The sequence below is a fragment of the Penaeus japonicus genome, unplaced genomic scaffold (genome assembly GCF_977035675.1).
Source record: "Penaeus japonicus unplaced genomic scaffold, GWHDUDI00000001_assembly GWHDUDI00000009, whole genome shotgun sequence".
Lineage (NCBI taxonomy): Eukaryota > Metazoa > Arthropoda > Malacostraca > Decapoda > Penaeidae > Penaeus > Penaeus japonicus.
In genome coordinates, this window is record NW_028234411.1 from 20,145,864 (window position 1) to 20,163,755 (window position 17,892).

The 17,892-nt window shown below is 43.7% G+C and overlaps 1 protein-coding gene across 3 annotated transcripts in view; it reads left to right on the forward strand.

The window, feature by feature from the left end:
* Positions 1-17,153, forward strand: part of LOC122250704 (uncharacterized) — a 21,503-nt gene extending 4,350 nt beyond the window's left edge. For all 3 annotated transcript variants that reach the window (XM_086539805.1, XM_086539804.1, XM_086539806.1), the window contains exons 4-14: positions 182-450; positions 1,102-1,319; positions 8,645-9,132; positions 9,425-9,582; positions 9,799-9,860; positions 10,877-13,115; positions 13,255-13,479; positions 13,668-13,919; positions 14,536-15,108; positions 15,820-16,095; positions 16,367-17,153. In XM_086539805.1, the coding sequence (XP_086395931.1) occupies positions 182-450; positions 1,102-1,319; positions 8,645-9,132; positions 9,425-9,582; positions 9,799-9,860; positions 10,877-13,115; positions 13,255-13,479; positions 13,668-13,919; positions 14,536-15,108; positions 15,820-16,095; positions 16,367-16,660 (5,054 nt within the window). In that variant the 3' untranslated portion in view covers positions 16,661-17,153. The remainder of the gene's footprint in view (positions 1-181; positions 451-1,101; positions 1,320-8,644; positions 9,133-9,424; positions 9,583-9,798; positions 9,861-10,876; positions 13,116-13,254; positions 13,480-13,667; positions 13,920-14,535; positions 15,109-15,819; positions 16,096-16,366) is intronic.
* The last annotated feature ends 739 nt before the right edge of the window (positions 17,154-17,892 follow it).

A 17,892-nucleotide genomic window follows, 5' to 3' on the forward strand; every position in this document is an offset into this window, starting at 1 on the left:
TCATGACAGGGGAGTCATTATGGGTGGAATACCAATGGGCCATTCCCCTTTATTTTAATTACAAGTGGTATCCCCCATTTTCACCAATTGTCAGGGCTTAATTTTTAGAAATTTGTGAATCCCCCCACCCCCTCAATACTGAATTTATCCTCTCTGAATCCTTGTCCTTTCTTTTATATAGTTCCAGATGCCAGTAAGCACAGCACAAACACCTTACCAATCTCAGTGACAGATGATCCTTCAAAATGTTTGGAAGGAGCAGAGGATGAGAAGGAGAAGACACAAAAAGGTGGAGCAGAAGTCGAAGGGGAAGGGGAGGGAGAAGATGGAGGGGATGAGGGCGAGGAGGAGGAGGAAGGGGTGGCTGAGGGAGAAGAGGCCGGGGCCCAGCTGCAGTTGTCTCCTTCGGGGCAGTACTTCATCCAGACTCCCGACGGGCAAATCATCCAGGTGAGGCGGATGAATCATGTTGTAGACAGGATTTAAGTTGGATGGACAAAAAATTAGTTTTTGTTCAGGCATTTATTGTTATGATATTTCTGTGACAATTTTTAATGATGATAGTAATAAGAGTAATGATTAGTATGGAAAAAAATAATTGTGATAATATTGATCATAATGCTTTGCATGATATTAATGGTAACGATGATGATAGTGATGATTATGATAATAATCATGATACTGAGAGTAATAATAATTATAAGAATGATTACTACATAATGATAGTAATAATAACAGTAATACTACTAATGATAACTGCTTGATAAATATTATAATTATAAAAGTAATAATGATGATGATGATGATGATGATGATGATGATGAAGGTGGTATATTGTGATAATGATAGCAATGATAATAGCTATGAAAGTAATGCTGGTATTGATTTTAATGACATTATGATAATGACAATGATAATAGTAATTATAATGATAATGATAGCAATCATGATAACAGTAATTTTTAAAGATAATTTTTGAGAAAAAAAAATTGTCATTCTATAAGCTGCATTTTACAAGAACTTCCTTCATCTTCAGTGTTGAGAAAGGAACCACAAAAACTGCCCCAGCATCACGTGAGACCGTAACCTCCTTTCCCTTAGGTTTTGGGGTCCCTGGACGAGGAGAGCATCCAAGCGGGACCAATCCTCGGGGAGACCCAGGCAGCAGAGGGTGTCGACGCGAGTGCCGAGAGCGAGGACATTGCGGCTGTGGAAGCGGCCGAGAGGAACATGCAGATCTTTGTCGTGGGAAGTAACAGCGGCGAGGAGGTTTATCTCATCAATGCCCCTGAAAGAGAGCTCGGCGATGGTGACCCAGGGTATGTGGGGAAGGGTATGTGGGGGAAGGTGGGGGGCAATTGGTTATGAAGAAAGCTTTTTTTTTTTTTTTCATGGGAATACTGAAAGACATGAAAATATTTTAATTTTCAGCTTCATCAAGGGACTTTGAAATATGTTCAAACTGACATAATAGTAGTCTTAACTGGTGTAAGAATAAGCATTATATATGAATATATAAAAAAAAAGTTATGATGTATCAACAGAGTATGGTACAGTAATGGAAATCATGGGGTCATAGCCCCTACAGAATTCTTGGAGTGGCTTAGCAAGCTTATGGGAATTAAATAAACTATGAAACTTCTCAAAAACATATATCTCAACATGATGAAAATGTCATTTTGGGCTCTATTCCCAAGGAAAGCAATATAGTTTGTAAAATACAAGTTTTATAGACAAAAATGTGATTCAGTTCAGTTCAGACAGATATGCGAAGACGTCGCTTCGCCCGGGCTATATGCTCAAGGCGGCCCGGCCTCTGCCAGCTATGAGTGCTGACTCATCTTATCTAATCTTTTCTGATCATCATCGCTGATTCAATTCAGCTCAGTTCAGAGAGATTTTGCGAAGACGTCGCTTCGCCCGGGTTGTGTGGAAGGGGTAGCCCGGTCTCTGTTGGCTATAAGTGCTGACTCATCTGATCATCATGACTGAACTTTTACCTTGGCGGTCGGATTGCCTGTAGGCGCTCCAGTTGCCAGGGGGCTAATGACAGGCATAGCCTTCTAACCAGCCCGGCGGCTGTCGTCTCTGGGCCCTGCCTGAGGAAGCGAGTGTGCTCGCATTCCATCAGGTAGTGCTCTAATTTGGCGTCCGGCGCGCCACAATACTCACAGCGTCGCTCATCTTGCCCAATAGTGGGGATGATTTGCCACGCACAAGGGTAGCCTATTCTCAGTCTGTGCAGACTGACTTCAGCACACCTTGATATTCTGGGAGAGAGTATCAGCGACTCATAGCCTGTGGCGTTTGAGTACCAGCTGGCCGAGGGGGAGGTTCTCGCTTCCTCTCTGTGTCGCTGCAGGGCACCGACCTGCCCTGCAACCATCGTTTTACGCCTTAGCAGTTCCCGGCTAGGATGCACCACAAGATCACTCAAGGGTTCTTCCTGCCTTCCTCCGCTAACCTGTCAGCTACGTCATTCCCTTCAATACCAACATGGCTTGGGACCCAGTTGATGATGATGCGTCTTCCCTGATCCAGGATTCTCTGAGCAATGGTGAGAATCGAGGTTATCAGGTAAACGTTATCAAGGGGCGTGCTTTGTTGCAGGCTGTCAATGGCGGCCCTAGAGTCTGTGTGTATAACAACATGCACGTCCGTCTGGGCTGCATGGGCTAGGGCTCCCATAATAGCTACTGCCTCTGCCTGGAGCGAGGAGGCATTGTCTGATACCCGCATAGCTTTCTCTATGCCCCTTGCTGCAAAACCGGCGCCTGCAGTGCGGGTGGTGGGGTCTACAGAACCATCCGTGAAGTAGGTTTTACTGTTCAGCGGCGTGATTGCTGTAATGTTCCTCTCCGCCTCAGCCTTCAATAGAGGCGGTGAGTACTGCGTTTTTCTTCTTGATAGACTCATGACAGAGAATTCTATCAAGGATCGTGCCCACGGCGGGGCTGAGACATAGTCAGGGTGGGGATGGTCCATGCCCTTGATCAGTAGTGTCTCTTTGAGCTCAAAGCGTTTCAGCACTCTGGTTGTCTGAGACAGCCAGGTGTTGTTAGCAAAGAGTTCTTGGTTTTGTGCAAGCCGACGCTGCACTCTCTGTCTTAGCTGCGAGTCCAGTGGGGACTGTAGGACATTTGCAAGGAACTGGGCCGCCATCTGATCAATCGGGTGTCCAGGGGAAAGAGTTTGGCCTCCAGGAGGAGGTTAGTAACCTTAGCCCACCCAGGGGCACCCAGAATAATCCTGGCGGCTTCGTTTTGCATTATGTCGAGTCTTTTCCTGAGTCCAGGTTTTACTGTGATCAGGGCGACGGAGGCGTAGTCCACAATGGGACGGACAGCGTGCACGTAAAAAGATCTTAGTACGCGGTGTCCAGCCCCTAAGCGCCGCCCAGACAGAGCTCTCATGACAGAGAGCCTTGCCGTGTTTGTGTGTAAGAGATGTTTGATCTCGGAGCGGAAGGTGAGGTTCTTATCGATCCATACCCCCAAGTATTGGTAGACGTGTACCCACTCAAGCTCTAGACCTTGGACTCGCAGTCTTTGATCACAGACATCATGCTTCAGCGCCATTGCCTTCGATTTGGCTGCTGAGATCTTAAGCCCGACTCTGCAGCATTCCTCAGTTATTAGGTCCAGACAACGCTGGGCCTTTCTGACTGGATTCACATTTCTTCTCCCAGTGGAGATAATTGCTAGATCATCTGCATATGAAATGATCGTGCACCCCGCTGGGAGTGGAATGTCGAGAATGTTTAACATGAGGATGTTGAACAGGGCCGGGCTAAGGACCCCTCCTTGAGGGGTGCCATTCTCTAGAGGCAAATGCCTGGAAAGGTGACCTTGGAACTTCACTCTGGCAGTTCTGTTCCGAAAGTAATCGCCAATCCAGGCAAGCAGCCTGCCTTTGATTCCCTTGCGGATCAGGATCTCCTGAATGGCTAACGGGTTTGCCAGTTCAAAAGCCTTCTCCAGGTCAAGGAAGACAATGACAGCGCTGCTGCTGCTGACAGTGCCTCAGTAAGGTGGCAATGCTGTGGGTAGTGCTCTTGCCCCTTGTGAACCCGTGTAGGTGTTCATGTGGAGGTCCCAGCTTCCATTGGAGCGATTCAGTACCATTCTCTCTGCTGTCTTTCCTCGACAGCTAAGCAGGGAGATGGGGGCGGTACCGTCCTGGCTCCTTTGGTTTGGGGACGGGAATTATATCAGCCCTCTTCCAGCACTGTGGCAGTGAGGAAGTTTCCCAGGACTTGTTGATGAGATGCAGAAGTGCAAGCTCACCTTCATGTCCTAGGTGGGAAATGATGGGGTGGGAGATCCCATCGCAACCCGGGGCTGACCGGGAACTGGTCTTATATGTCCGCCGTAATTCCCTCAGAGAGAACATGACGTCTGTATCATCAGGCTCTACCGCCTTTTCTCTAATGAGGGCAAGCCTGCCTGGGAGCAGTTCTTCTTGGCATGTCCTCAGCTCTGCTGGTAGACCGACGCTACTTGTTCTAGCAGAGAACTCGAGTGCCAGTCTCTCCGCCTCTGACCGTGGGTCATGGTGGGTCTTTTTGGGGGCTGAGCGATTCGTGGCCCGTCTGATACGGTTCCACAATTCTGAAAGGGAGGTTTGGTGGCCAAAGGACTCATACCACTCAGCCACTTTTCCTGCTTTAATCTCTTAGCAGTTTCCTGAGCATCCCTGAGAGCCTCTCTTAGAAGAGTGTGGTTCTCGGGAGTTCTCTGTCTGCGAAAGTGTCTTCTGCACATATTGATTCTGTGGTTAACCTCCTTAATCTCATCATTGTAGTACCAGGCGTCCTTGAAACACCTGGACCACTGACGAGTTTTGGGGATGGTTTCTGAGGCTGCCTCGTCTATGGCATTTACTAGTCTGGCCTCAAGTATGTCCACATTATCATTAAGTGAGGAGTCACTGGTTCTGAGGCACACGGCCAGAGCCTCCTGGAAGGCTTTCCAGTTGGCTCTTTCCACCTTCCATCGAGGATTGTGCTGGGGCATGGGTGCCGGGCCAGCATCCAAGATGGTGGTGACTATCCCATAATGATCGCTCGTGGCAGTGTTGTCCACAGACCAACTAATTCTCTCGACCAGAGCCGCAGTGACAAAGGTGAGGTCAAGGACCCCCCCGCCAACATGCGTAGGCTCCTGGCTGTTGAGAAGAGCAATCTCTGGGCATGACTCTAGCACCTCGGCTATATGGCAGCCTGCCATATCACGTCTCTGAGTGGGAGCCAGTATAGGGTGGTGGGCATTAAAGTCCCCCCCTATAAGAATTAGCTCATGTGCTGCAGCAGCACAGGCTTCACTGATATCTAAGCCCCTACAGTTTGGCCTACTGTATACATTGTACAGCTTGAGAGGACCCCCGGCCAAATGGATCTCAACAGCAAGGGATTCAACACCTTCTCCGCACTGCCCAGGATCGGCAATCAGGGAGCAGGGGATAGTCGACTTCACAAGGGTAATCAGGCCTCTGGTACCTTGCGTACTCGGTAGCACAAAGGGATGATATCCCGAGAAGCGTACAGATTCCCCTGTTAGCGTCTCTTGGAGCATGACAACATCAATGTTCCGAGATCGCACGATCGCGTGGAGAAGGGCGGCCCTAGGGGAGAAGCTGTTGATGTTCCACTGCAGTATGCTTAAGTTAGTGGCCATAGTGCTTGTCTGCGTTCACTAAGTCATTGACGTCAAGGTATTCGGTCTCTGTGTCCGACGCCCCCGTGTGGGTAGCGTCAGACATTTCGGAGTCTGACAACTCCTTGGTGAGTTCCACACTGAGTGTGATTTCCTCACTTGACTCGTCACTGTCGTCAGGACAGGTCGAGTTGGAAGGGCTGGGTCTCCTGGGAGGTGGAGTATTCCTGGTCGCCTTGGCCTTCTTTTTGGGTGGCCTTGGCTTCCTCACCCTTTGGGGTTTGGGCGCAGGCTCTGCCAGTGTGGTCTTGGCCGCAGGTTTGTCGGGGAGACAGGGCTCGCCCTGAGTTGGGGTGGGAGAAGGAGTCTCGCCCTGAGTTGGAGGGGGAGTTGTGGCCTTGGGCCTCATGTCCTTTTCCTTCAGGGCATGACGGTCTGAGTCATTGCCGTCATGGCTATCTCGACTGCCTTCTCCGTCTCCTCGCTGGTCCTTCCCAATGCCGTCGCAACTGCTGTGACAACTGTCTTCAGCAGGAGCGTCAAGTCCTTCTCTGTGAACAAAGTCGGACTCTCCGCTCTTGGGGTAGCCTTTGAGGTGTTCCCAGACCCCTTCCGGGTCTGTTTCCGACTTGGAACATCCACCAGCGCCGGGAACTCTTTTGTGTTGGGGGCGTCCGGTGCTGGTTTCGCTTTGGGCGGTGCTTCCTTCCTCTTAGGAGGGGGGGGAGCCCTTACCCCTTTGTTCTGCCCCCAGACATACGTGCCTAGAGGGGCGGGAACAAAGTCTGGTCGTTTTGCAACGATCTCTTGCCGCCGAAGAGCCTCTTCCTTTCTGACAGAACATCCGAGGCTCCAGGCGTGGTGTTTTTTATGGCAATTTGGGCACTTGGCAGTGATGTCTCGCTTGCCATCTTTGTGTGCTTTGAGACACACCTCTGTTCTGTGTGCCTGACTACAGACACCACATTTCGGCTTTGCAGAGCAAGTGGCCTTGTGGTGTCCGTACTTCTGGCACGTGAAGCACGGATGCGGAGCGGGCTCTCTGGACGGAGGGGGGGGGGCATGTCCTGAGTCTGTAAGAGCCCCAATTGCCAAGATCCAGGACGCAAACTGGAGCTCCTCCAAAGTGACCAGGACTTGTTGGTTGGGTGCTTCCCTTCAAAAAGTCGAGAAGCGCCCACCACCTTGGAATGTGCAGTGATGACCTCGAGGTCATACATCAGAGGAAGTTTTTAAAGCAAGAAGCACCCATCTTGGACTTCTCTTTTCGGGAGTCAGAGCCGACAGGCTCACCTTCCGCCCATCCAGAAGCTTGTCAGTCTTCTGGAGGAAGGTGAGGGGTGGCTTGGTCCTTTGGAACGATTTATCATGCCATTGTCTATTGGCAATCTATCTAATCGTCAGGAACGGCGGCATGTCTCGGGTGTCTCTGGGTTTCAGAGCCGTACCATCTGGTAAGTAGGATTGTCGAATCCTTCTCCGGTTTAGGGTTTTTAAGGAGGAACCCCTAACCACTATGGGGGAAACTAGGCTCGACATTGTCGAGGGGCTGCAGACTCGCCCTCTGAGTCCGAACTGCCGTCCGAGGTCGTTTGTCCTCCTGGGGGGCTCTCCGAACCGACGCCCGCCCTCTGAGTCCCGAAGCCCGTTCTGAGGCCGAGGTCGTCTTGCCTCTTCTCGCGTTAACCGACGCCGGATTTTGCCAGTGGGGCCAGGTGCCGGCCAGTAGGGTTGAAGGGTCCTGTCTGGCTTCCATTTTTTTCCTCCAATTGTGACTTCTCGTTTCCTCTGGACCGACGCCAGAGATTTGTCAGAGCCTGGGGTTGGTTTTGGAGGGTTCAGCCCGACGGTACTGGGAGTTGGGTTTTTCCTCCTGGGAAACCGACGCCAGATCCCTGCCATCTTTTCCCTTTTTGTCATCAAAGCCCTCGAAGGGGTCACTTAAAGGTGAGAAGTGACAGCCTTTGTCATTTGTCGTCATGCAAGGTTCGTTCAACAGGGATGTCAGTGGTTCCATGGGTTTATTGAGTTACGGTTTGCCATGTAATAAGCGTCTGTTCTTTGTCCATTTCATTCCCACGCCCCCACCACCAGGAGTCCAAAAAGGGCTGTGATTTCCAACAAGGGGGAAGCTTTGTATGAGAGTCCATGCTCAGGAGCACAGGGTGGTGGTGGAGATAGGATGGAGGATATACGCCACCACGGCCTCCGCGGGCCTAAATGGCACTTAGTTAATCAAGACCTGCGATTCAAGACTGCCATTCGCCTTGGCAGGAAGGGCATGGGACTACTTGACCCTCAGTACAGCGGAGGAGACCATGAGAGACCGATTGCCCTAATTGGAACGAGCATCGTAGTCGGCGATCAGGCCCCCGTCTTGTGGGGAAGAGGACAAAGAGGCGTGTTGCTAGCCGCAGAAAGCGTACTTTTTTTTTTTTTCACGGCATCGTCAAACTCCATGGATCCCGTCTCCAGCGCATCAGGGGCAAACGCAAACGGGCAAACACGTGGGTAGGTGTAGGCCCCCTTGGGGGAGGACAGGGGGGGTGCGACCCCACCTTCTTGATACTAGATCAGCACCTAGGAACACTTAGTCATCCCTCCTCAGAGAGCCCGCCGCTAGGAGTTCCTAAACGGGGAGGGGGGTCAGAGAACTGGCCAAATCCATGACTGAGTATTTTGGGCTCTATTCCCAAGGAAAGCAATATAGTTTGTAAAATACAAGTTTTATAGACAGAAAAATGTGATTGATGACCTTTGAGGGTAGATTACTTATTTTCTTATCTTTTGCTTATTTATTCATTAGTTTTTTAATATGAACTATATTAAATCTGAAGGTTTGCCCTTCTTTATACTAGTGGATTGATAGTAAATATACATAGGATGTGTTTCAAGATAATACAATATTCATGCACTCATTGCTTATTTAAACTAAACAAAAATTTTGACATTTGCTCTGCCCAACTAGCAATGAAAATATGTTGTTGCAGGAGTGCCTTACCTGTTTCGGCAATGATGCTCAAGGACGTTGAGGCTCCAGGTAAGCAGGCTGACCTCACCACAGAGAAACTACCTGCTGGCCTTGAAGCCAAAGCAAGTGAACCAGTGGACTTGCTTACAGTTAACCTTCAGGAGGAAAATCAGAGCCTGAAGAGCAGTTTCCTTGACACAATGCCCAAAGAAACTCTTGAGAAAGATACTCTGAACATACAGATAAGCTCATCGCAGGTTCAAGGACAGATATCAAAGCCTCGGACAACATTGGCCAATCAGAGCTTGAAGAGCAGTTTCCTTGACACAGTGCCCAAAGAAACTCTTGAGAAAGATCCTATGAGCATACAGATAAGGTCACCGCAGGTTCAGATATCAAAGCCTCAGACATCATTGTCCTTTGTTAAGAGCCTTTCTCTGAACAAGGTGCCAAGTGATAATAAACAGACTCAAGAGCCAAAGGCAAAGCCCAGGTTGCCTATCAAAAGTAAGTGGATGATTTTTCTTGTCAGATAGATATAGATATTATTATTATTATAGATATTATGGTAAAGTTTCATATCAGATGTGGATGCCTTCATTTAATATTTGTTATAAAGGGAGCTTTTTGCTGTGCAAAATTTTTCATTTTGGCTATGGATGGCCTTTTGTTATCTGATATTATTGTTATAGCTAAAGTATGGTGGAAATTAACATAATTCATTTTGAAGCATCTCTCCTGATATTCCACTTAGACACTTGTAGCTTTTAAAACTTGTTATTTGTTTTTTCCTCCACAGTGCAGAGCCCAACAGAGTTGCTGACGGAGGGCATGCGGGTACTGACAAACCGAGGGGAGATGATGGCCTTCAATTTATCGTCTGTGACCCAGTCCAAACAAGATGGAGTTCATGGGCAAAAGTCACTGAATAACATAGCTTCTGTGTTTGGTTCTGTGGTATGCAATGTGATTTCTGACAGGGTTCATGTGGAAGAGATAACCTTGCTGTATGAAGTTGGGGGATTGATAATATTTTAGTTGAAGGGAGCTTGTTAAAAAAATATATAATATCAGTAATCAAACTCTATCCTTTTGTGACAGCTGAATTGCTATGTTGCATTTCCTTGCGCATAGAAGATTCCGATAATTGATTTTTCCTTTCTTCCAATTTAGGTCAAAGTATTGAGACCAGTGGGAGAAGCAAAGCAACAGGAATTATTGGAAGTAAAAGATAGGTATGACAATTTTTATTTTTTGATGTATTTCATGTGTAATAACACTGAATTAATATTTAGTAAGTGTTTTGCATTTTATTATATCGTTTCAATAAAAGCATTGAAAAATGAGGCTTTAGGCTGACTTTCAAATGCTTTAGCTAAAAAACTACAGCTGTTGGAGTCATAGAACTCCATGCCTACATGGTGCCCAGATCATTGAAAAGCCTCCATTGTCATAGTGTATATAGGTGCAATTCGGAATTTGGGCCCACCCTTGCCACAGCATGTATAAATGCCATAAGTTGACATTGATTAAAGATGCCTAATTTGCTTTCTAATTTTATTCTATTGAATATTATTGTTAGGTGATTGTTATTTGTCAATTTAAGTGTAGTTGAAACTACTTTCTATTTATGGTTATTGAAAAAAAAAATTAAGTGCATTTTGACTTTTTCACTTAAAACCATTGTTAGATATGTCATAGAAGAAAGTTTAAAGTATTAACCCATGCTGGGCTGATTATTTGCCAAATACTGCTCCCGCCATGTAGATAACAAACGCACCCAATATTGAGAGCTGCACTGTACCTCTCAAAGGCACTTTTCACCTGCCCAATTCTACGGGAGGCTGAGAAACTTAAAAAAAAAAGTTCTGAATTTGTTTGACAAGTCAAGAACAATGTGTCTATACAAATGCAACTGCAATCAGTATATACATATGTTACTATGTAAAACGTGTATTTAGAGGGAGCAATCATAACTTGATAGGACCTTATCAGATGAGAGTGAAATATTCCCATGTGATAACATGTCATGCAGCGAGTATAAGTTGAGAGATATAAAAAAGGATTTGATAGAATGGTAAGAAAAACTGTGCCAATATTTCATTGGAGGGATAGTATGATTTTTGTGGATCTGATCCCTTGTGGTGCAAAGTGTTGGAAACTGACATTTACTGTAACAAACCTAGATTATTTGTTATGAGTATATAAAAAACATATATATGGACATAGGGCAATTTTCTTTCATTGACAGACCGTTACTGGTAACATGCAACGAGTGTGGTACTCTTCTGCATTCCGAGAGGTCCCTTCGGATTCACCAACGCCGTTACCACCAGGAGTGGAACGAGGAGTGCTTTTTGTGTGGGGAAAAGTTCTACAATGCGTCATATGTCCGTTCCCACATCCAGATGGTCCACAGCCAAGACACCTCCTTCCAGTGCCGCATCTGTTTGTTTAAGTGTGAAGACCTGAAAAAGATTCTCCAACACCGCAGAGTACATGGAAAATCTCAGGTGTGTGAGAAGTGTGGCAAGAAATACAAGACTCCTAAAGTTTTTAATGAACATGTTGCCAACTGTAAGGGCTCACTAAAGATGGAGTCTAGAATAGCATCGAAGAGGAAAGGCGCACAAGTTCAGAGCACTAACTGCAATAATGATAACCAGAAAGATGGAGAGGCTGGTATAGATGTGAATGGAGAGCCCCAAGCAAAGTACCAGAAAATTGAGGTAAATGTCACTGAAAACAGAGATGACAGTTACCAGGAAAGTTACTCTCCAACCAAATTTAACCAGACCAGGAGAAGATATGGGAAGGTAGATGAAGATGTGAAGAAAAAAGATGGAGAGTTTAAACCAACATCGAAGCACTACCATCAACAAATTCTAAAGATGAAACACGAACAGAAACCACCAAGGCTCAGTCGAAGGGGACGAGACAGAGCTCACAGGTGCTATTTGTGCTTCAAGCTGTTTTCCACTGCAAGTGAACTCGACGCACACAAGGAGAGTTACCATCAGGTTAAATCAGCAAGACCTGTGAGAGTCAGGACAGATGCATCCTTGGAAGAGGAGGAGGATGACCTTGTCAATACTGCCTCAGTAGATTCCAAATCTAGTCAGACACAGTCTCATGAAGATGTGCTTATCAAAGAAGAACCAGCTGATTTTGCTGAAGAATACGAAAATGTCACAATTATTTTAGATGAAGTGATGAAGTCAACACATGTTATAAAACCTCTCTGCATCGCTTGCAGAGCAGTCACTAATACAGATTATAGAAAATCTTCCAAGTGGTTCAGTAAAGTGCCAGATGACGATCACTCGGAAGCTTTGAAGAGGTTTGAGCAGTTCTTCCCTTGTGCCATTGATCCCAACAGACTAATGGTCCCTTGGGTTTTATGCAAAAAATGTGTGTTATTGATAGACAAAATTGCAGACATGGAAGAGAAATTAAATTCAATGAAAAGTGACATGATGCTGAGGTTCAAAGGATCTGATAAGGATGCTAGTGATAATCAGAGTGATTTACCACAAAGTGACCATGGTGAAAGTGCTTTCTCCTCAAGTGCTGATAGAACAAGAGAATCAAGTCAAGGAAAGCTGGCAGAAGGTATTGGCAAGAGCTTGGCCGATATAGAAGCCTACATGAAAGATACATGTGAAATTATGGAGATAACAAAGCAGCGCAAGAAGCCAGGAAGGCCAAGGAGACAACAAGCAGAGAAGTTAACACCAGTTATTGTCAGTGGAGATGAGGAGGAGAGTGAGTCGACAAGCATGAATGACGTTGTTAGAATTGTTGCCAAAGGGATCAAGAAAGAGAAATCATCTGCAGAAGTGGCTTGCAAGAGTTGGAATGATGGGAAAACCAATGTTGAAGTTAATAGAAAGGACGCAGAGGAAAATTGCCTTACTAGAGTTAAGGAAGAACCTGTTCATGATGGCTTTGAGGATATCATGCCTAGTGCAGATTCTTCCTCGTGGGATGAGATTGAAAGTAACTCATTAGCATGCCTCACCAACTTACAGGAGGAAGACTTCTTGATAGGCAGCACCAAAGTTCGAAAAGAAGGCGATTCAAATTCGCAGATATTTACGGAGCCAAATTCTATCATAGCATCTCCAGTAACGCAGGCAAGGAAAGACGACAAAGACATCGGCCAGCCAGCTCAGAAGCCTCAGGCTAATGACGCTGCAGATCAGGGGTCGAACCAGGTAAAGGGAGAACAGGGGCCAAAATATGCTAGTCCAAAAAAGAAGCCAGATATGCCCATAGTCTTTGAAACTGGTAGTTCAAGTGAAAGCAAGGGCAGAGAGAAGGAAACTGAACAGAACTTGAGGAATTTGATGGGGGCCTTGGAGGAGGCAGCCAACGACCTTGCTAAAACCCAGAGTGTGGCTCCCGCTCCTCTGGCTCCTGAAGCAGAGAAGAGTACACCGAACATTGACATTGACAAATTACTGAAGATACCAAATAATAAAGTCTTGGTGAGTATTTAGTTTTAGCAGGTTATAACATTGGAACATTTGCATGATACTTTTCAATCACAGTAGTTCTATAATCAAACCATATCAGTTCTTAGGCATAATGAAGATAATAATTTCATAAATCATTTGATCAATTTAGGGCAAGAAGCGTGCCATGCTACGAGAAGAGAGGAACAGAATGAGTTACCGAGTCGAGGGCACCTCACCCAAGCCTTGGGCATGCAGTGAATGCCACAAAGGCTTCTCGACTCAGCGTGGGGCATGTGATCACTATGCAGCCTCTCATAGTGGCCAAAATTACTCTTGTGAATACTGCAGGGCAACATATGTTCGAAAGAGAGATCTCATTGGTCATTATAATAAGGTATTGTTGCAGGCTTTTGCATTACTGGTGTGCAGTAGATGCACCTTAATTTTTTTTTTTTTTTTTTTTAATACAATTTATCCTTGCAAATTACATACCACATTTAAAAAAGAAAGAAAGAAAAAAGTGCTATTCCTAACACATCCATCATTATCTTGTCTCCTTCATTTTCTCAATAATTACTCCAGGTGCATCTGAACACCAAACCGTACAAGTGCAAGCACGATGACTGCGACGAAAAATTCAGTTGCCACAGCGACCTCTATCGTCACCTCAACAGCGCACACAGCAGCCAGAACTCCCAGACCATCTTCACCTGCCACATTTGCTGCACCACATTTGCCAAGAAGAGATATTTAGATTCACATCTCGAGTCATGCGTGACCAAAGCCAGCGACCAAATGCCTTATAAGTGTACAGTGTGTGATAAGTCATTCAAGGTAGATGTATATACATTTTTTCTCTTCTTCTTCTTCTTTTTCTTTGAGAAATTACCAATTTATTCATTTAAAAAATATTCTCCTTTTTTTTTTGGTGTTGGATTAAGTTAAAAAAAAAACTTGGTTAAACTTAGATGCATGATAGTATGGTGTCCATAGTGGCATGTAATTGGTAGCTTCACAGACAACAAGAACCATGTAATAATATAACAGCTAAGCTATTCAAGCTGCTATCAGTGTTGCCATAGGGACAAACAAGAAACTGGAGTACACTGTGGTAAAGTGGCAACAAAAACTGCATTGTACCACAATACTTTGAAATCTGAAATTTCCTTTCAATTTTTATATAAAATACCAAAAGGCACTTCTTACTACTGCCACTGGGAAAGTGGCACCTACCAGTTGTGTCTCTGGCACTACTGGTCATACAAAAACACAAAAACAAAACAAACAAATTCAAAAGACAGTGTTATTAACAATGCTAAAAAAAAATGTGATACTAATGTGCTACTTATTATCTTATTTTATTTTTACCAAGAATTCCACTACTCCTATTTACACATCAATACCTCTACAAACATTACTTTGTGTCATCATCGAGTCCATCTTTTTCCAGCTGCAGAGATACCTGCGAATTCACATGCAGAAACACGGTAACATGAGTGAGCAGTATTACTGTGAAATCTGCAGCAAAGTGCTCACTGACAAAAGGAACCTGATCTTACACATGAAGAGCCACACAGGGGAAACCACCACCTCCTGTGAGGTGTGCGGGAAGACCTTCAACCGGAAGTCGTACCTGTGGACCCACATGAGGATTCACACCAACGAACGACCCTATGGCTGCAACTACTGCCCCAAGTGGTTCAAGCAGTATAGCACGTGGAAGAATCACGAGAGAACTCACACTGGGGAAAAGCCGTATAAATGCCAGATCTGCCAAGCACCTTTCACCACAAGCTCCTCTGTGTTGAAACACTTGCAATATGCTCATCTCAACATAAGGGAGTTCTCTTGTGAGTTGTGCAAGAAGTCGTTCATTTGCAAACCCAAACTGGATGAACATATGAAAGTTCACACAGGAGAGAAGCCTTATGAATGCCATATATGTAATCGTGCCTTCAACAAGAAGAACAATCTTCGCACACATATGTATATTCACTCTAGCAATAAGAAATACAAGTGTGAGGTATGTATTATTTAATCTATGTTTATGATGTATTATATTAGCTATTTTTAGCTAAAATTATAATTTTGGCATATTTTTATATATTGGTATACTCTTGTTGTTGATGATAGTAATTTGAATTGTAAAGAAGTATGAATGTGATCATAGATCTGTATTGTAGTGTTTATTTATACATGTAAGTTTATGGGTAGGGGAATGAAAACAAAGCCCTTTCACTTCATAGTGAAAGGGCACAGTTACAATATTGCTGTGTATATAGTACTTCATAATCATATTTACAAATTTTTATCCAATATAATTCTGATACTATGGCAAAGCACTGATTACACATACATACATACATACATACATACATACATACATACATATATACATACATATTTACATACATATACACATATATACACATACATATACATACATATTTACATACATATATACATACATACATACATATATACATAAATATATACACATACATATATATGTATGTATGTATTTATTTTCTGATATTTGCAAAGTCTATAATTTTCTATGGAATTACAGAATTAGAGCAGTCCTTTAATGGATTGTATCTTGCTCTTAATTGTATTGTCCGATTTTGAATTTCTTCCCATGTGCTAATTAGATATTCCTACTGTCAGAAAAAAGCACAGCATCAATGTAAATATAATATTATAGATCTGATATCAAGACATTCTTCCATGACAGTTGTGTGGAGAAGGATTCATGAGAAGAACAGCGATAGAAAACCACATTCTGGACCGACACCACGGCCTGGAGTTCATGCTAAACTCAAACACAAAGAGGAATGACAAGGAGGGTGGGATGGGGACCTCTGCAACGGCCCCCTTCATTTCAGTGGTGGGGGCTGAGGATGGCAGTGCAGATGACAGCTACATTGTGATCTACGCTGATGAGGAAGAGGAGCTTGAGAATTTGCAAGAGATGCAGGTTACGGTCTTGGCGGAGGGAGGAGAGAACAGTGTGAGTAGTCCTTATTAATTATGATTATTAATTTGTTCTTCTTTTTATGTTCTTGTTCTTTTTATCTACAAAAATGAATGAGTAAATATAGTATATGGCTAGTATTGCAGTGTTAAGTTTGTTTCTCCTGAAGGGCATTTTCCAACAACAGGAACTAGATTCCTGAGTAATACATAGTGCATTGTATAGCCTTGCCATTATACATCATAGGAAGTAGGAAATACAGAAATAATGAAACTTTAACAAAATAATATTTCTGACGTTTTTCCAGACTGGTCTTACAAGTAAACCTTTACCACTGGGAGCAAGCTGCCATGTCGGGGGTTCTGTTACAGTAGAACAGCAGCCTGATGTATTATCTAGAGTCATCATGAAGGATGAAACACCAAGAGATAATGCAGAAGCAATTATTGCATTCATGGCAACAGAAGATGAGGTGGTTGTACCCACAATCACAATGCAAGAAGACAGTGTCTCAAACATTGATCAGGTGATGGAGATAGATCCTGCTCAGTTCAGCCAGGAAGTGGTAACATGTAGCGGGTCGGTGCCTGAATACACATGAGCAGAGGCTGCAGGTGTGGACTAGATAGAGGAAATCTATCTGGAACGTTGGTGATATGGATAAAACCGTATTTATGAATACTCAGAAACAAATGCTATCAGGGAAGAAGTGTAAATACAATGTAGTGTTTACATCAATCATTGTATTCAGCTGGTCACTTTTTATATTATTTACAATGACAGTTTCCATTTTCCATTTCTCTTTGCAAAACATTGAGTGATATATCATGATTTATATATGAAAGATATGAATAAAAATGCTACTCTTCCTCAATACAGGTTGGTAATATAATATGATATAATATCTATCTATCTATCTATCTATCTATCTATATTGTATGGTCACAATGCATGATCTGTAAATGCCCAAAGAACTTTTGGAGTGACTGGCCAACAAATACACTTTTTACGAAGCACCTAAGTCTTTAAAGTTTGTCCTCAGTGGTGTGAACTATGTATGGACTTTCAACTAATCAAATACAGGAAAGAAAATGTGTTTTTTTTTATATTAATCCACAAAATAAATAAGAGAGAAATTAGTCATAAATGATCTGTCAAAAGAAGTTTTGAGTAACAGGATAAATTAAATGTTACAGTCTAAACAAACTGAGAAATTCCCTATAACCACTGCTATCACTTTTTAATATTTCCCAGTTCTTAGAAATGAAGCATCTTATGTATTGTTTTAGTTATTCACTTAACCAGCAGTAGAATCTGGTTTTAAGTTGGTCTTTTTGACCTCACACTCATGTAGTGTGTTGTCTATTCTGCTCGATGTAAGATCAGTATAGAGATCAAGCCAGTTGTTGGTCTGAAGTAGTTATAATCCTGCAGAAATTTCATATGACAAGTCACACAATCTGATGAAAGACTCCAGTACCAATTCTATAATTTATGGAGAAATAGTTTGTTCTTATTCCATCTGGATATCATGAAGTAAGCATTTAAAGAATTGTAACTTGTGCTATCAAAAGCTATGTGAAAACCAAGACTGTATCTCACAAAGAACCCAAAGGAGCAACATGCACTCTGTAACTAGCCAAGCTGAAAGAACACTGAATGGAGTGACTTTTTATACCTATGACCAGACTCCATTGACAGATGTAGAAAAAAAAATGAGAATGAAACACATTGCAATATATGTAACTAACATTTCAATATTACGTGTTAAGAAATATGTAATTCTGAAAAAAAAATTACAATATCAATATGATTATCTTATATTACAGGAAT